At 34.3% G+C, this 23,435-nt stretch overlaps 1 protein-coding gene across 5 annotated transcripts in view; it reads right to left on the bottom strand.

Annotated features, from left to right (window-relative positions):
• Nucleotides 1–25: 25 nt before the first annotated feature.
• The window catches only part of LOC138327922 (serine-rich adhesin for platelets-like), a 70,680-nt gene continuing 47,270 nt past the window's right edge, over nucleotides 26–23,435 (bottom strand). For 4 of the 5 annotated variants that reach the window (XM_069274382.1, XM_069274385.1, XM_069274383.1 and 1 more), the window contains 11 exons: nucleotides 23,091–23,247; nucleotides 22,448–22,492; nucleotides 17,790–17,999; nucleotides 17,036–17,202; nucleotides 15,330–15,447; nucleotides 14,107–14,282; nucleotides 12,794–12,890; nucleotides 12,183–12,337; nucleotides 5,887–8,441; nucleotides 5,625–5,730; nucleotides 26–5,360 (listed from right to left, as the gene is read on the bottom strand). In XM_069274382.1, the coding sequence (XP_069130483.1) occupies nucleotides 5,250–5,360; nucleotides 5,625–5,730; nucleotides 5,887–8,441; nucleotides 12,183–12,337; nucleotides 12,794–12,890; nucleotides 14,107–14,282; nucleotides 15,330–15,447; nucleotides 17,036–17,202; nucleotides 17,790–17,999; nucleotides 22,448–22,492; nucleotides 23,091–23,247 (3,897 nt within the window). In that variant the 3' untranslated portion in view covers nucleotides 26–5,249. The remainder of the gene's footprint in view (nucleotides 5,361–5,624; nucleotides 5,731–5,886; nucleotides 8,442–12,182; nucleotides 12,338–12,793; nucleotides 12,891–14,106; nucleotides 14,283–15,329; nucleotides 15,448–17,035; nucleotides 17,203–17,789; nucleotides 18,000–22,447; nucleotides 22,493–23,090; nucleotides 23,248–23,435) is intronic. The other variant, XM_069274386.1, reaches the window with a different exon arrangement.

Genomic DNA, 23,435 nt, shown 5'->3' with positions numbered 1-23,435 from the left:
TATAATAAAAAACAAAAATAAAAACTAATTTTTCTCTCTAATTTCAACATTAAGTAGATAAAGACAAAGGAAAATATTTTTTATGATTTCATTGAAAAACAATGACGTTTAAATTTTCGTTCGTTTAAATATGGTTTAAATAATCTTCAGTTAGGATTGTTGTCGAGTTATGTCGGTATCATCCATAAATATCATTACATTTATAATCAAGAACTACTACAAAAAAGCACTTGTACATACAACCATTATAGAACGATACTACTTATGTACAGATATTTTGTTTTGTTTGTGGTTAATACAATGACAATTAATTAAGTTAATGGAACGGAGACGACATGTACACAACTGCCACAGTTGATCATGGTAAACAATATCGATCTTATTCCAACAATTCGATCTAATTTCAACCATATTAATTCGAAGTCTCGATGGTTCGAAGTTTTTCTGTCGGTTCCTTGAACCTCGATACACCTAGATTTGACTATATCAAATCGCAATCACCAAAGTGTATGTGTTAAGGTAAACTATAGTATAAATACACCGTAGAAAAAAAACCTTAACTTTATATATCGTTTCATTCCATTATGTAGTGTCTATTAAATTGTAATGAATAACATAAAATATCTGCATTTATTACAACAAAGGTGTAAGACTCGTCTACACATTCTTTTTATATATATGCTCACAAATGAATACCTTTGCTTAAGAAAAAGCAACAACCATTGCTTCAATTCAAAAAGGATAAAACTTTATTAAATTAACGTTTAGCAAATGTTGCTTTGAATCAAAACATTTGAACATACACTGAAAGCTTGCACAATTAAACATTAAAGCCATTTCATGGAACACATTATTAGAAAATATGACTAAATCTGAGTTGTGACTAGAACTATATACAAATGGAAATTACATAAAAAGATACAATAAGTACTATTAATAATAGAAAATCGTAACGTTAATAAAAATGAGACAAATCAGACATGTTATAATGCTATATAAAACGAAAATAGTGGGATGACTAAGGTAATATTTTTGTGAAAAAGCACTATGTCAAACAAACACAGAATATCATGAGGTTTTATGATATATATATTACCTTTTCCTACAAAATAATATTTGGCACTGTTTGTTCTGGTTTTGTTCTAGAACTGCATATCGTGTTCCCTATTACATAGCACTAAGTATGTCAGAAATACACTTATTATCTTGTGTATTCGATGAAACATGTATCACACAATTGTATTAATTACTGAATACGTAACTTGATTTCATACACAAGACAATAAATTAAAACATTTCTAAATTAAAAGTATGCTGATAAAATGATTCAATAAAATAAGATGTTCGGCCTTTGATGAGTAATTATTTAAAAATTGTAACACATTATCTGAACTGGGATTACTCGTGGTAAAATTATTGCACTGGTTAGCTATGAGGGTTATCTTGTTAAAAATAACATTTATTTATACCGGTTGTGTATTTTTATAATCCAACCAGTATTTTGTGATAGTAGTAACGGTAACTTCATACTTTGTTTAAACAGGTAATTTTGACCTTTTTACCAGTCATACTTGTCTATAAAGATCACCCAAAAAATGTCTAGCCAAATACACAGGTCAAATTGTGTTAAAATTGACAATTTGGGATCTTATGAAAGAGGTCTTCTCAACTAGGTGGTCTTTATAAAGAGATAGTCGCCTAGCTCAGCGATGACTTAAGTTAGAATACAACTCTCGCAAAATTTTGCCCTCGTTTAGTTTTTGCCGCTTATATTTATTATAACTTTACCGAGAAAACGATTTTGTTAGTAAATGCACTACTTAATTTGCGCAATCAAAAGACCTTATGTTATGAACGACTTATAGAAAATACAATAAGCGCAATCTCACTTAAGCGTAAAACGTTTGGCGCCAAATATGTTAAAATAATATAACCTCTAAAAGAACTTTCTCTACATAGACAATATCAACAACAGTATATAACAGTATTCAATTTATATGTCAAATACGACAATGAAAATATTTTACAAAACGTGGAAAAATAGAACAGAACATATTCGGGTGTTTGTTTAAGAACATATACTACTAAATGAAATCCGTGCGTCATAAGTCGCTATGTTTAATGTTCTAAAGGTGAAAATGGCCAATGATTAATGAAATGGAATGGAAAATGTATAATAAATGAGGACGTTTGTCTCGCTGATCTCTTAATTGAAATATTAAAAAAGACAGATATTTACGTCCTTTGTTATTAAAGATACCGTCATTAGAACATTGATTTAAGATATAAAGAAAGAAATATTGCAAGACATATTTATCTAATAAATAAAGAAAATCAAGATGGAATAATTTTCTCTCACTAACGTGTTGATTCTGTTGACGTAAAAAAACATTTGTAATTTCTTAACTTGATCTTATTCTATGGATACCCATACGAAAAGTTAGATTGCTGATGGGACAACAAATGACTGATATATATTAAGTATTTACAATTTTAATAAGGGGTATCCACATTGACTAACGATGGATTTCTATATTTTTGACTGTAAAGAAATAAGAGTACACATGCATATAACTATGGATTTATAAATATAATTCTCATTTAAATAAGGCACTATCAAACGGGTATAAAATGATGCCCAGTGGGCTTTTTCTAACCTAACAAATATGGTCTAACAACAACTTTATAATGTTGCTATAAACTATGTTACGATTTAAATAATATTAGCACCGGGTGTTTATAGGGAACCTGTGAAAGATTACAAACCATTTACTTTAAAAACACTTACACAATTTTCGTCATTCAATATGAACTGGATTTACTTACAGTTACAAATAACACATATAATTCAACACTTAAAACCGTGTTTTCTTTCAAATATCGTTATAAAATTATCTTTGGCTTGGACTATAGTATCGTTTTATAAGGTATTTAGAGTTGTGTCCCTTTAATCTCATTTCGTGAAACATGTTAAAGCTAGGTAAGTATATAATTCTGTGTATATATTTAGATATATTTGACCTGTTTGATACATAATCACCAATGGGAACAGTAATTATTATATAAGCTCTATTATATCACTGAAATTCTATATACCGAACATATGTTAACAAATATGAAATGTATTACTTTTTGTGAGCCACAGCTTTAAAAGTTGGTAATTTCAAACATGTAACTATAATTACATACATGATGTCGATGTATACACAATATTCTAGGCATAACAACCTACACTATAACACTTTATGACTTGGACAGATGTCTTTATGATATTCATCATCAAACAAAAAGAGAAGTTTTCTATAAACTGGAAAAAAACCCACCTTGAAATGCTACTATAATCTTTGGTTACTATTTTTCGACTCAAATAACTTAGAATCATTGTGACATAATAACCGATACATTTAGACTACATTCCTGTATTGAACATGTCTCATGTCAAGAGTTTTGACAATTTCTAGGAAAATGTATCATTAAATGTGTTAACAAATTAGTCATACTCACTATTGTGAGATGTTTCTATCATCAAACACAGTACATTAGGCTTTAATAGAAACTATTCCAAAATTGGGACTACAAAAAAGATATATTTTCTAAGACATATAACACATCCATAGTCTAAAACAGTGTCCATTACCCTGTTCAACCAACATCAAGTGTATGGTATATTACCCTAAAGAATGTATACCATATTGTTCAAAGTCAGTAAATATTTTCATAAATTAAACCACGTTTTGAAGTATATAAATTATTGATATAAGAATTCCTTGAAATGTCATATCAAAATTCGGTACATGAAAAGTACAAAAGGTATTATTGAAACATAAATAACAAATTCTTTAAAGCATTAACGTTTACATCCAAAATATGCAACATTTTACAGCGTCAAGTACTGAAAAAATGACCTTGCTGACAAAACTCACAAATGACCAATGCATGATTGAAATGAAAAGTCTAAAAAAAAAAGACTAATTTGAATATGGTCATGATTAAATCTTTGTGAAAAATGTGAGATTACCAAGCTTATGTAAAATAAAGTACATAAATAGGAGAACCACAGTAAAATAATATCAACTATAAATTGTATTAATCTCAACAGGTCGTATGTAATTTCACAAACTACAAAATACATAACTTTATTTTCTCCATAACTAGCACGTGCACGGGTCAGCGCCAAATAAAAATTATAGCAAATGACACATCAACGATAGTTTTCAGATAAAACTATATTTTATCGCAGCAAAGCGTATCCTCATATCATTGTTTAATCTCTCAGGGACACATAACCATTTCTTTGTTTCATCTCTAACGACATAGAATAAACAATTTAATATTTGAAAGCATTAATGGACTAAACTAATATCAAATCCTTGAATTTGCGACTACTTTATTCCATCTCCGGATGTTTCTTCAATAGAAACCAATATTATTGAATGGATTCAATAATGTATTACACTCCATAGAAAGAATATGATTTGTCCTGTCAAAAATCCTCATAGAGAAGTCTTCACACAACAAAGGCGTTATTCAGCATTTCACAATAACCTTTTACCTTTGAAATATCCAGCAAATATATCCACTCCTGTGCTTATGGAGCCTACCATCTGAAAACATTAAAATGCATCCAAAGTGTCATAGTAATTTCCAGTCGTTGCACGTGATATTTGAAAGACACGCATACATTTCTTACAAATAAGGTAAGGTACTTCATCATCATCAAATTAATTAGGCATTGATTAGCATCTCCAAGACACATGACAATACATGTAATTCGTATACAATTTACTAATTAGGGTAAAGGAGGAGCCATCACAAGCTTATTAAGCTTATTTTGCAGCTTACAACACTGAATCCATTTTCAAAGAATAGCGGCGAATGTGATGCAATAACCTGATGGTGGTTCTCTGAAGTCACGACGCCACCGTTTATTAGATGCTGTGAACACAATCACAACATCACATGTATAGGATTAACTGTCGATGAGTGGACAATTGTCAACATTACGATACCCGTGCAATATCGCCTAATATTCCAACATGGTTACGATCACACATTTCATTATCATAATACAATCCTTCAGAAAGCAGTAAAATGTTCAACTGATATCATCAACAGTATCCTTTCCATAGGATTTGTCTATTATCACTGAGGATACTTATGCTATAGCGAGCGGAATTAGTCCGATAACACTTTTAATCACAGAGATTGTTTGGAGTCTCAGACGTAACTTTTCCTGCGTTATGTGCCTTTTAGACGATAGTTTGTTGTTTGTTTGGTGCTTCTTCCACACAGCTGTAGTGATACAGACCCGTACTGCCATCAGCTAACATCCCGATCAACCATCCAGGATTATCCTCGTCCTGTGAAAAGTACATTACCTTAGTTTAGTACATTGTGGATTACAAGAGCACGGACAGAATTTGTTTTTGAATATTGTTTTAAAATGTCAAAGGTTTCTTTCAGTGGTTATGTTTTACTCTTCAACTAGAATATAATGTAATAATTTGCAAATATTTGATATACAAATTGTACGTTTTAAAATAATGACGTCTTCATAGTATCTAGCTTGTCAACCTCTACAATCTTCACAGGAAATGCATGTATAATTATGTATGCATGCTTACCTCAGTGATTTCCATGATAAAACTGCCTTCGTCGAAGGAGAGTTCACCAGGGTTTTGTCCCTTGTACTGTCTAACAGTTTTTCGCAAAGATCTTTTCTCAATAGGTCTGAAACAAAGAGGAATTCGTTTATTTTTACATTTCACAAATTCACACTGACAGAATATTATAACATTCTAGAATGTTATAACATTTTATTTATCCATACCCGTTTCAATTTGTATCATCAATAAGAATTGACACTTGATATATATACATAATTACCTCGTATCTGCTGACTTTCCGTTTACTCCATTAACTTTGCCAAAGCTTGAAAGAGGTGATCCAGGCGATTGTTGGTTATCTCCTTTATGGGAGATTTTTATCTCGGGACTGGCTGGAGGAGAATTTGGTGGCGGCGGTCGGGCTGGTTTTGCAACTGGTATAGACCGTTTCTTTGGTGGACTGATGACTTTATCATCGCGGTCTTTAGACTGTTGATTAGGTGATTGGAAAGATGACAACTTTGGTAACCTGCTTGGGCTGGAATCTACTTTTCCGTTTGATTTCTTCTTATTTGTATCTGGCGGTTTATTTGGACGCTTTGGTTTAGATTTGGGTGAAAAACTTGTGTCCTGGTTTTGATCACTACCATTTTGAGGGTTAGTCTTTAGTTTATTCCCTCCACTGTTTTGACGCACTGGTATGGCCCTTTCATTACTTTTGTTCCTTGGTGATTTCTTTGGTGATTTGTTAACAGGAATTCCTGACCTCTCCTTACCCGGTACTGGAGAATTGTTGACAGGGATACCAGATTTGACATCACGAGTAGGAGATTCACTGACAGGAATACCTGATCTTACCTCTCTTGCAGGGGAGTTCGCTATACCTGACCTTTGAATTCCAGCTTTTCTCTTGGATGCTGGAGATTCTTGAATTCTTTTATCTGGAGTAGCCTTATCCTCTTCCTTTGCAGAAGGTAATTTTGACTTTTGACTGGTGTCCTTCCTTTTCACAGACGGGGATTCATTGATATCCTTTATTGAATTCTTGTTGACTTCCTCAGAGCTTGTATCTTGTTTATAGTGTATTTTAGGTTGAGGTATTCCTTTTGTTGGCTTAGGTGCGACAGGTGGTCTCACTTTTGGGATTTTCGTACGGGGTTCTGTACTAACACTTGTATTCAGACCATCACCTGTTTCATTGGGTTGAGTCTCATTCACATGATTGCTTTGGACATTTGGAGCATAAACAACATTAGGCGACTCCTCTAGTATAATACTATCACGATTATTGCTTGAAGTATTTACAGAATCGTTGTTTTCGGCATTATTTACATGATTCTTTGGAACATTTTCATTAGACTCATTTGAAGGACTTTCGGGAGTTTTGTTTGGAAGACTTTCTGGAACACTATCTATACCATTGGTGTGACCTGATACCACATGGATCTGGCTATAATGAATCTCCGCAGGATCCGAGTTGGGTTTCTCAACAGGTTTGGGAATTGTTTTGGAAGGATATGAGTATATTACCTCAGGACTTTGAGTTGTCACAGGTTTAAATGATTGTAGTGTTGATGGTCGATATGAATCCGAATTTGATATGGGATCCGAGTCATAGAGTTCCTGTACTTGACTATACAAAGGTTCAGGACTAAACGGCACAATGTGTTCTGGAGTTGACGTTGTCTGTCCACTGTTTTGCCTGTTAAACTGTGGAATCCGAGAAATTTTGGGCTTCGCGTCGTCAACTGTGTAATTAGAATTAGAATTAAGAGGACCATCAACCGCATCCTCCTCCATATCGTTAACAGGAGCTGTGTTCACAACATCAGTATCATGACCAAAAGGTTTTTCCTCACTTAATAAGGCATTTTGTCTTTGGAGTTTTGGCATGAGTTGCCCACTGTCGTCTTTCGGACAACCACCGCCCATTAAACTATCATTGGCGGACATCGATGTTATATTCATATCTCTGTATAAACTACCACTTTGGTCCTCGATCTGATTGAAACCAGACATGAAAGAGGAAGTGTTCTCTAGTGATGTAGTGGTTTCCTCAGCTGTTATATTGGGTGTGTTTGTAGTACTGGACGGGGAATGAAAAGATAAATTTGGAGGTGGAGGACGCGGAGGTGGCGGTGAACGTGTCACCTGATTGGTCCTTTGGTCAGATGCTTTTTTCAAGTCCAATTTCCTGCGGGGTACTTTTATCAACTTTGGTTTTACAAACCGTTTCGGAACAACAGGCTTTCTCGATTTTTCTACAGAACTGTCTTGCGTTATGCTAATCTCTACTTTGGGGAATTCACTTATGACTTTAGTGGCACTTGGTTCCTGTTTTCCTAACGCAAGAGTTTCACTGATTCCTCTCTGTTCTGGCGTTGAGTGATTTTGACCGGGTGGAGCAGGTGCCTGACGTGTTGGCTTGATAGGAGTAGGTAGTTTACTTCCCCCAGCAGCATCTACAGGTGGTTTTGGTGCTTTCCGTTTCGGTTTTATCCTCTTTCCAGATCCTTTAGAGTCCATGGTACCAGACGACATTGAGATGTCATCGTCAGACCGTGACTGGACAGATAACGTAGATGCACTACGGTCTGATTTGGCTGCAGAGAAAGTGGAAAGAGTCCCAGGGCTTCCAACATCCAGTGCTTGTCTGACGTGACGGTCCCGACCTGATATATCCGAGGCGACAGACATGTTGTCATCAGATTTCACAGAAAGTTGTGATGCACTCATGTTGGAGGACACGGGTAGTGGAGAGGTGACGTTCATTCTGTTTTGGGAATCTTTTGTATTGCCATACTCATCTACATAACTCTGACCATCAGTCACAATCTGTAAGTAGAGAAATATTTCTATAGCTTATAAACAATTTTTTCCAAAAGAAAAAAAAGTATCAAATGTCTTAAAAGATATCATTCATTAAGCTTTGCGAATGGGTTGACAATGTTTTATATACAAAATAGTTACTACATGGAAAATAATATAAAATCTATAGTATCAAGATTGAACTATAGATTATTCAAGTGATAATAGTCCTTATTATGAGTGAAGACTTTTTAAGTAATCCTCCATGCAAATTTCATAATCAAATATATGTGTTGTGATGCATTGTAATATCCTATATATTGTGTGGTGGGTCATGCTTGCCTAAGTTTGTTTTTGTTTGTGATACTTTGGTTGGTGCGTTTATGTATCCTATTGGTTGTCAGTGATCAGTGGATTGACTGCAGAGATAAGAACAAGGCATTCATGCCATTCAAACAATAAAAGACTGAAGTATTATTTATCGATACGCTAGGATAAGGCCTATGTTGATACCTAACATTTCTCTTGAAATATACATTTCTTAGTAACAGTTCATTCATAAAAATCATTTTTTTTTTACAAAACATCACATGTATTACATCGTAGTTCATTCCATCTTCACTAATTTTTAGGAATTCTTACAAGTGATTTTCCATGAAGTACCAACTTTTGTAAGTCTTTTAAAGATTATAAACTACCTAAAGTATGAAGTCAGTTGTGTTAGCAAATGGAATATTGATAGAAAATGAAATGATAGCTAATTAAGTGATAAATCTATACAACTCTGTATGAAATGTCACTAATTACTAACACTGGTTACAAGCTTAAGGAATTTTCTAGGAGTAGCACTCTCAACTGGCTGGTTGTATACTGCCTTTGGAGTTCTTTATCCTTCTAATGATTTCCCCTACTGCGTTTTTACTTAAAGATGTTCCACCGCTGACGAATGGTATTTTTTCTCTATCAAAAACAGGAGCAGACGATTTAGTATTTTTCTTCAGTTACAAAAGTTACTTAGTTTACACCATTACCACCATTGAAAAGTTTGAGCTTCTAATTTTCCTTCAAGATAAAACTTTTAAAAATAATTAATTGCATCCCGAAAAAATACAGTGGCACTATGTCATATATGAGATGAAGTACTGGTTGCGCATGCACAATAAGCAAAATGAATTATTTTGTATTATTTTTGCGTTAATTTGACATATACATACACGATTAAAGACGAATTGTATTTGAAATAATGGATATCGTTTATGCTCTGTCAGCGGTGGAGCATCTTTAAGGTTTCTGATTTAGTCACTACTTCAGATGTAGTCAAACCTGCCTCGGCAACCATCAATGAATAAAGACCACTTGTTTAATAAGACCGCTTTCACAGTCTCCTTAATGGTTAATTTAATACGATTTGTGTATTAAGACCACTTGGCTATAATAGCCATATTTTCTTCGTTACTTGTGTATGTTTCATAGACAGGTTTGACTGTATTGAAAAATGTATTTTACTAACCAAAAAGATTTATATAAATGTGCAATATTTTATACTCCAAGGCAGTATACATCTTTACTAAAGATCAGCCATTGTTCAACAAACAAAATCAAACACTGAAGTAGAGAGTTATCATAATATTGTTCGCCTAGAAAACCCTCAACAACCTTTAACCAGACACATTGATAACCTTGAATGCAAAACGAACACACAAAACAATGTTAACAAATTGAAAACATGTACGGGATAAAAACTGTCTCATGCTCATGTCCCAAGGTGTAATTGCCAGAATTTGAAGGAAGCCATTTGTCTCCATTGGTTTAATCAAAATTTCGAAGGTTTTGCAGACACAGCTTTCTGCAGTGACTCGATGATCAATATTGTATTGTCAAATACAATACAATTTCTGAATCAACGAAGCGTAATTCAATTTAATTCTCTCAATCTCTAAATGGCCTCGAGGAGATTCTTTGTCATCTATATATAGTCTTCCGACACTGTACCATCCAGAAAGAAGCAATTTATAGTCTGATAATAATGGTTTCTTTCTTGGATACTCCTTTTTATTTTTTGCTTGTTTTTTTTTTATATTTTCGCTAAGGCCGTTGTATTGATCAAACTAGGCAAGTTTGTTTTTGCATCAAAATATTAAAGCATTCCCAAGAAACTGATATTTTAGATTAAGAGTTTTATAAAAGAATAACTATGTCTATGTCTGATTAATTTCGAAAAATAAATATAATTGCAACAGAATAAACAATGTACTTGTATTTTACGACTGCTTAGTACATATTTCGTCACTGATGTTTTAGGACAAAAACATTAAGCATGTGGCAAGTCAAGGACAGAGACATCAACGTCAAAATTTGAACCAATCAACACAGAGAAGTCTACATGCGTTTTCACCTTTCTAGGTCTGACTTCCTGTAAGGGAGAGCAACAAGCTTACATTTAGTGTGGGTAAGAGTGAAAATATTACAAGCATCAAATACAATATCAACATATCATAACTCAGAGGGCTTCAAAGAGCAGAAAACTAGCGGTCTTAGGGGAGACCATGATTTTATTTTTTATTTTTTTCAGTCAAAACAATGATAAATAAATGTATATCTATGCTGCCATCAATCTTATTTGCAATCATGATGATGCTGATTTTTTTTATTGGGGATTTCAGAACCTTCATCTTCAACCAGTCCTTTTGACTCCAATACTTAGCACTTTGTCTTTATCATTACAGTAACAAATGGATTGTCCATTGCTTCAGAAAACTTGACATTAGTTCAAAGATGACATGTGCCATAGATGTAGCAATTTCTAAATCAATGCACAAAGCTTTTCTAAAACTATATCCTGACATTTGGAAGAAAATAATAAAACTAATTACTTAATTGAAGAAAATTAAACCTAAAAGTAAATAGAATAAGTGGAATTTACAAATTAAGTAGTATTTTATTGCTTTGGGAGAAACATTTAAAACAGAACATTTAAAATCTTCAATTTTTTTCTCTAAATGACATCAATCAGCATTGATGCTATTTTTGTTCCATTTCCCTACAGTGAAATATCAAAAGCAAATTAATTTGTAGCGAAATGATTCCTAATAAACAACACAACATCTACAATACAACGAATCATCTTAAACTTCCATTGGGTCATCTTTCAAATACACAATATCCATGCATTGAAAACATCAGAGTTGCTGGGTTAACTCTATGAATAAATATACTTTGAAATAAAACTTGATCCCCAATCTTTCTGTAAGGGATTTCCCTTACTCAATTTTATATATGATAACAAACAAGTCATTATAACAGGTAAAGATTATTGATTGTATTTCCGTCATTTATCATAATAATAAAAAATTTATTATAATAAATGACATCATTCACTTCGGGAATATGGAATTTCTGTTGTGTTTCCACATTAAACAAACAGAGTACATCCATGATCTTTTCTGAAGCAGAGCTAAAAACCTTTATGACTTTTCACTTTTTGTCAAAATTTTCAAAGAACAAACAATGTTATATGTTTAGTCTCTTTAGATATAAAGATATGATTCTGCTTAGAAATGCAGGAAGAATGGAAATACATTATAAATATACAAATCATGCATTCAAATTTCCATAAAACTGTCCATGCTTTTGTAAATTGGGTTAGAATTTTCACATCCTGCTTTGATTGAGCTTGAATATCAAAACTCTCTGTCCAGTGAACTGTTCTAAGATTGCATGAAGGTTCACATGCCATACAGATAAAAAAACTATTAGAATTTTCTGTACCTGTACATAAGCTCCTGGGAACCATCCAACATCATCTCCATGACAACCAAGCCACCATCCATTTTCTAAAGTGTCAAACACCAAGACTGTGTCACCAATGTCAAATGACAAGTCCTGATCATTTTCAGCTGCGAAGGGACACACTGCAACATGTTCTGGAAAAGAAATATTACCACTGAAACTTTGTACAATTTTATATGTATGTATGGTAGTTGTATTAGCAACCATTTCAGCAAATGACAGTACAATGTAAAAATTTGGTTTATAAAAAGTATGAATACTAGGACTCAACAATGTCCAGATTGCTTTTAATCAACAGTTTTAAAACTATTTAATTATTCTATGCTTGTTTAACTTCTTTTTCAACAAAACAAATTATCATACAGACTAAACAACAAAATACAACTGAACCTTATTATTATCGCATGAAACTTAATATGAAGACCATATTTATTAATTCAAAGAACTGCTCCTGACCAAATTATACTCTACAATGTATATTCACATAGAATATACTTTGATTTATAAGTTGAAGTTTCACTATGATCTTGCCTACTGACTTTGAGATAATAAGGTTTAATGTCTACATATAAAGTGGACAGCCTACTGACCAATACAGATGACCTCCTGGTCCATGCTGTTGTTGACCAGAAGCTGATTGTACACCTGGGTCTCCTCCACTATCCCTGTTACTGGGGAAACAGCTTCCTATAAAACAAAATTGAAGTATTGATGTGCCTTATAAATAATATAAATACAAGTTTGAAAACACAAATTTAGGCACACAGAAAAAAACCAAAGTATAATGTAGAGCAGGCCAGCTAATACACGACTCTTCATATGAGGGTATGAGGCTTTGGATTTTACACAATTTAGAGCAGTTATCAAATTTGAAGTCCTTATGTGTCTTACATATCATATAATACAAGTCTAACATACATCTAATAGGTCTACTTACAATGTTTCATTAAGCTTGGTGCATATTTACTCACATTCCTGTGTTCACAAGGTTCAATAATTATAATTGCAAAGGGCAATAACTCCGTAAGTTACAATTGAATCAAGCTGATTTTCAAACTCCATCGAGATCTTTTCAATGTTAGTCTACACACAAAGTTTCATGAAGCTGAGTGCATTTTTAATTAAGTTATCATATTCACAAATCCAATAATAATTATTAATGCAAAGGGCAATAACTCCATAAATTATCAGCATATCAAGCTGATTTTCGATATCATTCGAGATATTTCTAATGTTAGTCTACAAAATTTCATAAAGCTCGGTTCATATCTACTCAAGTGATCGTGCATGGTCACAAGGTTTAATGAATTATAGTGCAAAGGGCAATAACTCCATAGTAACTGTTGAATCATGCTGATTTTCAAACTCGTTCTAGATCATCCCAGTAGAGCAGATAAAATAATACAACTCTTTCATACGAGGGTATGAGGCCTTAGTTTTTACTCCCAATTTAATGACTTTAAGGGTGGAATATAACTATCACTTGTACCCAGCATATCAAAGGGTATTGTTCTTACATATCACATGATTTATAAGAGCTTATTTGCTAATAGTCTTAGCCTAATTTGGAGCATAAATCTATTACATTGTGAAATACAAAAATTTGGCCACTCTTTTCTATATCAATTCCTATTTTATTGATATGAAAGGCACCACACTAAATATTTATGTAAAACAAATCATCCCCACAAACATAACTTTCATAATTCACATTCAATTATAAATTTCTTTTTCATTTGAAAGTAAATAATTTTGTGCAGTTGAAAGGACTTTTATTGAAGTACTGCTTTTAGCAAGAGACATGAAACTATGTATTAAGTTAAAATTCTGCATGCAGTAAACATTTATCTGAAATCACTACCTTGCAGACTTCCTATTTTGTATCAAATTGAGAAAAACTTACATTTAATTCCTGGACATAAACTGCTGGAAACCACCCAGTCTCTCCTGTACATTCACGCTGCCCCTTCATCCAGCCGTTCTTGTCCTTCTCGATACCCTTAATTATCTCCCCTTCCTGCAGACTGATCTCTGACTTGAAGTTAGCAATGTATGGATATAGGGCTTGGTATCTCCTGCCTATAGATAATACACTGTTTATATATCTCTATCTCTGTGTATCTGACATCATAATCTGTTATGAATACCTAATATCCATCTTTAATCTGATAGCATAGACAAGTTCAAACCGAGCTTATCCTATAAAATGCCCACGCTTGGTTTTACATGCCCCAGTGTCATCAATGGTTTTTAACTTTTAAGAAAATTGCTCTACTTTACTTTCAAAATCTATTAAACGGTATAAGACAGTGACTTCCGGTATCATGTGCGCAGTTGGAACCTGCGCATAGCAGATGTATATAGACTGCACACCCGACAAGGAAAACAATAGGGTGAGAGTACGCTCGCCCTAAAAATTATCAATCTCGTTTTATATTCACATTTTAAAACCTAAAAGTATCTTCATCAATGTCTCCTAATGAAGCAAAAGGTAAAAAAAAGATACTGGAGACCACTAGCCCCTATCTTTCCTAGTCTGATTTATTTCACCAACAGTAGTCATCAAAATTTTATTTCTGCTTTCCAACTTGTAATTTTTGTTCTTTTAAAAACAACTGTAGATTTTGACCAGACATTAGAGAGATTTTTTTTAAATAGAAAACTGAAGTGATAAAACAAATATCCAAACTTGCATAGGATCAATATATTTAGTTAGATGAAGGAGTCATACATAGGTTAAAACCATTTGAATAAACCCTGTATGTACATCTACATGTAGTCCCCACTAAGATTCGTTGAAATTGATCTAAAAGTTTAGAAGTTGTCTCAACCAATTCTTTCTACAAAAACCTGTGTAAAGTAACCAAAGTTTTGGCAAAAAAAAAAAAAAAAAAAAAAAACCTGCAGCAGAATAAGTGACAAAAATAAATAAATGAGATGTACAGTGATTAACAGGTCAAAAACGTAATCATTCACTCCCATGGGAGTCAGACAAGGAGTGAATGACCCTTGGGCATAGATTTGACCTCTCATCCTGAGATTCCCGGCCCGTTATGCTGATTCTCTCTATCTCATCCACAAGAGGTTTAAAGATTCCATTAGTCTCCTATTAATTGTAAACTATACCTGCTGTAGAATGTAGGTGGAAGTCTCTGAGATGATTAGCCGAGATTCCATCGACAGAGTCGTCTCCCTTCTTTTCCAGCTGGGGGACACGTGGAGTTGACACTTCTTTACCCAATGCCTGTAAAATACAACACAAAGTAAAAATTCAGCCATGTTAACAGTAATTATACAACCATAATGCTGTTTACCATTTAATTCTAAATCTGATCAAGTGGTGAAAAAAATCAATCTTCAAACGGCTGCTGTGTAAATGAAACGATATAAACTTATCAGAGTGACTATGTGTATTTGCACATGTCATAGTTATGATTCTGGGCATACGAAAAATAAAGACAAACATGTTTCCTTCATTCAATCCTTGTTTGTTTGTTTGTTTGATTTATTAACGTCCTATTAACAGCTATGGTCATGAAAGGACGGCCTCCCATGTATGCGGTGTGTTGCGTGTATGTTGTGCGAGGTGAGTGTACTGGGAGACTGCGGTATGTTCGTGTTGTGTCTTCTTGTATAGTGGAACTGTTGCCCTTTTTATAGTGCTATATCACTGAAGCATGCCGCCGAAGACACCAAGCAACACACCCCACCCGGTCACATTATACTGACAACGGGCGAACCAGTCGTCCCACTCCCTGTATGCTGAACGCTAAGCAGGAGCAGAAACTACCACTTTTATAGACTTTGGTGTGTCTCGGCCAGGGGACAGAACCCAGAGCCTTCCTCACAGGGGCGAACGCTCAACTCAAGGCCAAAAGTGAGGCGGTGCCAAGGGAGGCATTAGGATAGATAAAGTCAGTTAGGAAGAAGAGAAAAGATAAGATCCTAAATTTAGTCGCCTTTTACGATCATGCAATAGGGGCAGCAGGTACAATTCTAACGCCCTACCTGCAGGGACATCATTTAATCCAGCCCACCTAATACAAACTTCGATATTGCAAAACCTGTTTTATACATATGGGATTGAAATTCCCTTCAAATTGCATTCAATATCCTTGTATGTATTACCCATTTAGTATGAATCCAATTTTACAAAATCCTGGGTTATACGTAACGATTTACGAGCCCGCTGGATACTTTTTGTGTTGTTTTAAAACCACATCATGTGAAGTGCCAAAATCAGAGTTGGTGAATCTTGACCTAGGCGCATTTTGATAATCGATCACTGCTGTGTGTTGACATTTATGCGCATACAGTGGATAATCCTTTGAACAGGAGAGGAGAAAATGTAGCGACCAGACCAGGATTCAAACCCAGGACCATCTGAACACAAGCCGAGTGCTCTACTGACTGAGCTACTTGATCACCGATGATCGACCCAGTCCAATCCCGCAACACTCCTTCCCTCCTTTCTTGAAGTCTTCACCCTTGAAGACATATGAGACCCTTCCAAACACCACTACCGTGGGTTAATTAGTTCGAATCCCGACTGTCCAAACACTAGCCGAGTGCTAGTTTTCAATAAAACAATAATACATCACTGTTCAAATTCTCAATTTGTTTCATTTCTGTGTTTGTTGTACAAATGTTAACCCACTTAGTACAAAAACCCCCATAATATGAAAGGATTTGAAGGGTCCCAAGGAATTTGTAATAACCTAGTTGGACTCTATTATCCAGTTTATTAGTAAAATGTATTCAGCATGGCTCTGAGAAATAAATATACTATATGCACTTATGTATGTCCTTCAAAAAACCTTCATTGCACTCACCCAGGAGTCCCTTTTGGGGGTCAGCTGCCTCATTGGGCTGTAACGGTCAGAGTGACTTCGGGGCAAGTGCATTGACCGTGGTCTTTGGTCCTTACTGAGCAGAAAAGAACTGACCCTTGGCTTTGGATTCTCAGAATCAGGCTCATCCTCACCTTCCTTTTTCTCCTCTACAAGGTTGATGAATAATATTAACATCTTTCCCAATCAATTCAATCCAGTATATACTACAAAATTGGTCTTTTCCCATTTATGTCATTCATATAAATGCCTTCACGTATACCCCTCCCAATATTTCTAGTGAGTTATACACCGTAATCCTGCCCCCTAACTCCACTACCACAATATATTTTTGTCTAGTGTGACATACTTCTTAAGACGTAGATGTTTACTGTACGGCCTTGACAAAACCCACGTGATCGTGTAGGTGATCCCTGGCCTTTTCACGTCCATGCCGGAGATCAAATCCGGCCGGCTAGGTGAAAGGAGAGTGGCTTAACCACTACATCACCTAATCACCCTCTCTGTCGTCTGAAGTGTGCCTTTCTAAAAGTCATTATACATCTTCTTCCACCTCTGCCCCCTAACTCCACTACAACTCGATTTTGTTGCCTATAGTGTGACATAACCCCCTTGACAAAGCTCCCAGGAAACCACCCCTCCCTGTCGTCTAGTTTGCCTTTCTAACAATCATCATACATCTACCCTGCCTCTGCCCCTAACTCCACTACCATTTTTTTTGTGGCCTATGACCTACCCCCTTCAGACGTAGATTTTTGCTGCTGTATGGCCTTGACAAAGCTCCCAGGAAACCACCCCTCCCTATCGTCTAGTGTGCCTTTCCACCATCCGTCATTTGTCTTTTCCAGAACCGTTATTGTGTCCCCTTTCCTGAAGGCCAGTTGTCCCTCTTGTGTAACTTCATAGGCATGCAATGCTTTGTACAGCACATCATCTGAGTCACATTCTGTCAAATACAAAGTTTTTGTGTTAACATGATAATTAAATAAATACGAAATACAGAAATATAAATTATTTTTTGGCTTATGGTATGTATGGTTGCAAAAGAGAAACAGATGCAGAGTGATTTTTATGTAAGGATTTAACTATTTAATTAAGATATGCATGGAATGAGTGCCACAATGAGATAAGTGCACACACATGATTGACTGGAGAAGCTACAATAATGCTATTAATTTCTGATTACTACATTCCACAAACACTAAATCCATGCTTGTTTCACACTTCAACTCATAACTATCCTCATACTGAAAAATTATCCAAAATCAATCTAAATTTTAGTCTGAAGGTTAGTAGTGACTGCCAGGTCCAGCTAGCCTGTAATTTGAATTCTTTCTATGATTTAGTTAATCCCAATGGGAGATTATGGGTTCTGCAATAAACCTTTCCTGCTTGAATTAACCCATTCGCCCTTGAAAACACATTTAGACTCTTCCAAATCAAAGACTAGACCAGTCCATTGAGAAATTTCAGGGGTGAATGAGTTAATTCTTTACAAATATTAAATGTGATTTTAAATATTTTCTCACATTGGTGATACCATGTTTAACGATGTGATTTAAACAACATTCATCTATTATGAAATTAATATCCACATTTCATCATGTATATAAAACACATATTGTCTCCATTAGTCATACAGCTAATTTCATCAGAATTTCATCATCTAATGATGAGAGTAACTGTATCATTCTTCGGTTCAGTGGTTAACACTGGGATATAACTGTACATGTTATATGTCACTGGGGTGTTTCAAAAGTATTTTCTTTCATATCTGATTTGAAATAGCTATATAAAATACACGTAAAGCAATTCTGCAAATATTTCACAATGACTGTTATCAAATAGAGAGAAAAATACAGATCACAATACAGCACAGTACATTTTGTGTAGATAGTATTTATTACAACATTCCTAATTATAATCACAACATAACTCTCTCTCTACTCTTTTTTTTTAAAAGGACAATTCAGTCTAAGAGAACATTTAAATTTGTACATAAATCGGGAAAAATCCAGTTCTAATGGAAATTAGATCAGTCCATTTTACTGTAATATGCCTGAAAAGCCCATGGTTGTGACATGTGTGTAGATGTTCAAACTCGCTTGCTGTCCGCCATTACACATTGTATTCGAACTTCTTGTACGCCGAACCCTGTCCCCTGCTCGTAGAGTAATGCAGCTTTTGTCTAGCACTGCTCATATCGCTCTGATAGTAGTGTGTTTACCTTATTAGATGAATTGTCTTGCCTAAAAATCATTTTATCACCTGCTCAGTGGTTATGTAGTTTATTTGTTTAATGTGCGTGACTTTGGCTCGGGTATGGGTACAGCGTCCATATTGTACTTGCTAAATCGTATTGATCAACGATTTGATATTTTAACGATATCAATTAAAATACTAAACAATGACGTGGAATTTGTCAATATTTTATGTTATATGTTTCATAAGAAATATAGAACAATTCATTTATGCCATATCTCACTTCTTGGTTATGTAAAAGAATTAGCCTGAGTGAATTGTCCCTTTAATATCTGACATCATTCCGTAGTTTAGGCATGTTTAGGTGAAACTATGGATTGACCAATGAAGCAAGTTTTTCATTATAATAATGTATGTGAAATTCAATATTAGTAAAATATTATATACCGTATTTGACCCAATAAGCGCCCAGGGCGTTTAAAAATTGAAAAAGTGCTATAAGACAAAATTATTGCAAATTTGTACAGGTTTTGGTCTCTATTTATGCCTGGGCAATTGAAATCAAGGCCTCAAAATTGGGAGGGGCACTTATAGGGGCATGGGCGCTTATTGGGTCGAATACGGTATGTGTTTAAATTCATGATATCAATATTGATATATCTATAAAAAATAATTTGGTTATTACGTCTAAGGTAATTAGACAATTCTACTTAATATATAGTACTGTAAATGTCACCAGAACACAAGACCTCTTGTGAAATGTTGTCAGATCTTCTATGAATCCTGTGAGAACTAAACATTTCTATTGCTAATGTACATCTTTAATTTAACAGTGAAGGAATGATAGTACATTTGTGTACATACCTGGTATTTGTTTGTAATAAACATGTTTTTCTTTTCTGACCTTTAGACAAAAATTACCTCCAGGTAGTGCAAAGTGTGATCACACAAATACTATATTTCAAAACAACAGCTCAACTGCCGAGTACTTTTATGTGAAGACGGTCTACACAAAAAATCCCCCTGAGTTGGATGGGGACAAAACCAATACCTAACAATATGTAAAACATGCCGTATTTAATTTGCAATATTCAAATCAGGAGGTTGAACTTCAATAGAAATAGCAATTGAATTGTAGTGACTGCAAGGAGTGCAGGACTGATTACATGTTATGGGAGTTGAGTTGAATAAATACAGTCATTACCATTTTAGGAATAAACTTTAAGTGGTGATTCAATTAACTCATTGTAACCTGACTCACCCCTTTACTTTTGAAATGAACAATTCTGGCAGTAGAATTAGAAGAATTCAAATTTGTGTTCAGGGGTGAATGAGTTTTTTTATATAAGGTTAATGAGTAGGTCCCATGACTCTGTAGCAGAAACTATTGCATGATAAACTTTTGTCCTGACATTTGATTGCAGATCTCTACACATGTATGCTGCAATACTCTACTGCTATATTGTGGGCCATCATTAAAGTTTAAACCTCAAAACTATCTAAGTTAATGATGAACTTAATGTCCCAGTATCTTCTTTGCATTCAAATTGAAAAGTAATTTCCGTTACTTGGATTAAATTGCAGTTACATGGGTAGGTAAAGTTACTCAATTATTTCAAAATATAAAGTATTAGGAGGCCAGGAAATCAATAAATAATCCGATGTTAATTAAACAATTGAAAACACAGCACAGAAATTGAAGAACAGTACACTACAGGGGTATCCGTACAACAGCTAGATCACCAGTAACACACGTCACCACCACCAGTGAGAATCTAGGGGTATAGACAACACACACAACTGATGGTATAAATAATTAAAACATTTCTAGAGTTAATAATCTATACAGATACATAAACATCAGGTTAGGAATATTTATAACTTAAACAGACTCAACGCATCAAACAAGATACATATCTAGATATAACATGTGCTGTTATTTAAAGAGACCATAAAATTTACCATATGAAAATCTAGTCTAAATGTGTTCATTGGCCTTCCAAAAGTTCTCACATATTAATACGACGGTCAAGTTCTGCTTAGTTTCCCAGTTCTGACCATTAAAGTAAAGAAAAGTTGAAAGCATTGAAAGTGAGGCTGTGTGGAAATGTAACCACGGACATAGTGAGCCGGGAGGACGTTTTAGAATTCCCATACTTTAAATTAATTTCTTCGTACGCAGACAGATTTTGACGAGAGATTTTATTTTTCCATTTCATAAGAAATTATACTGGATACATTCACACCATTTTTACCGACTTTAGCCATATAACATGTGCTGTTATTTAAAGAGACCATAAAATTTACCATATGAAAATCTATTTCTGGCACTGCATTTTCGAAATAGATGCAAAAAGTCAGCAAGAATTCAAGCAAGGTTTGGACAATCAATATCACTTTGGAATAAAATTTACATTGCGATTGGTATAGGTTTATGTTTTGTTAAATATTTTATAATCCATCAGAAGAATGATCAAAGTTTTGGAGGTGAAGGAGAAAGAAAATGATAGTGGTTTTTGTCCAACCTGAGTTTTGAACTAGCAATCCAAGGTGATGGAGGTTTTGGTAGAAAAGTGGAAGAATTTAACCACTTGCTTTCCAAATTTGAGCCATTTGATTAGTAATGGGTCTAAAGGTTCCTAGAATTCTGAAATATTTATATCAGCTTATCTTTTTAAAGTAAATTAACCATTTGTCCATTTGGACCCTCACTCTGACCTTAAATATAGGTCAAGGTCATCTATTTGAATGAACTTTGAGCTCTTCATCCTATTACTTTCCTGGTCATATATATCATGACCCTTGACTGATTTGGTATTGAGGAGAAGTTAAAAAGTTGAAAATGGCTATGAAAAAAGACAGACTGAATGTTGAAAAAAATAGATCACTAGTTTCATCTTATATAGCAAAAACACCTGAAAGTATAAGTCCTAAATCTTTTTTCCACTCAGTTGAGAAAACTAAATTTTTACTTTGAGCAATTTGTTTTCTTTTTTCCATAAAAAGTTCTCAACTTACCATGACTTTGAGGAACAGAAAAGTAAATGTACATGTAATTGAAAAGTATTTTTAAAGTGTCACTACAAAATTTAGCTTTCCTGTGATGCTTTGAGTCTGTATCTAAATTAACACAAACAGAAACTACATCAAACAAACAATATGCAGATGAGCTAATGACACTGTGACCAATACCTCTCTTAGGGACGGCGGGACCTTTGCGCCGTTTGGGTTTAATGACTGAAAATGTAATATGAGTGAAACATGGAAATGACATGGTAAACAAGAGACACGGCCGAGACAAACAAGGTCAATACAGCTACAACATGTTATAGATGTGTGACAAAATGACCAATTAAATCTGAGGATTAATTGTTAACAAATCCTTGATGATTATTAATTAACAGATGCATTTAAAACAATAACAAATGATTTAGGATGGTTATGATGATAGTATTTTCAATTCATTCTTGAAATGAATGAAGCTTTAAAACTTTTAGTTTCAATCAACTTTATACGAAAAATATCCTTTGAGAGAACACAGGGTATATTATTTTAATTCTAGCTTTTAGAATAAATCGAGACGTCAATGAACCTTCCTTTATCTTTAAACTTATGACTTTTTTAAGATTATAAAGCCATCATAACTACAGATCAGAATCCATGATAAATCCTTTCGTTTTACATTGCTCTAAAGGCAAATGACCTTCTGCTCACCAGGCAGAGATTTATAACATACAAATTACCATAGAAACATGTCTTAACACAAACAACGACCTTTCAGATTACCATAGTAACATGTCTATTGACCGTTCATTAGACTGGTCGATGTACCAACCTTTCTGACCATTGGACAAACTTTTCCTGTAGTCGCTAAGGATCGTTTCAGTGATGGATTCGTACCCTGGGAGAGGATCAGCTGTGGATGGGACAACATCAGATGTGGCTGTGGTGCTTACCCATAGGTCATGGGTTCGAATCTCCTCTTTGTTGTTCTGAGACAAAATAACGACTAAATTATTTTTTGTGACCAAAACTTTGTCTTATAAATAAATTCAGAAATTTACAATTAAGTAGAAATTATAGACCAGATAAAGATGAACATGCAATTTGTTTATGTATACAGTTAAACACAGTTAAAACGAACCTCGGGAGACAAAAAAAAACACCATTTCATTATACA

This window comes from Argopecten irradians, chromosome 7 (genome assembly GCF_041381155.1).
Source record: "Argopecten irradians isolate NY chromosome 7, Ai_NY, whole genome shotgun sequence".
Taxonomy (NCBI): domain Eukaryota; kingdom Metazoa; phylum Mollusca; class Bivalvia; order Pectinida; family Pectinidae; genus Argopecten; species Argopecten irradians.
This window is presented reverse-complemented; position numbering and strand designations above follow the sequence as displayed.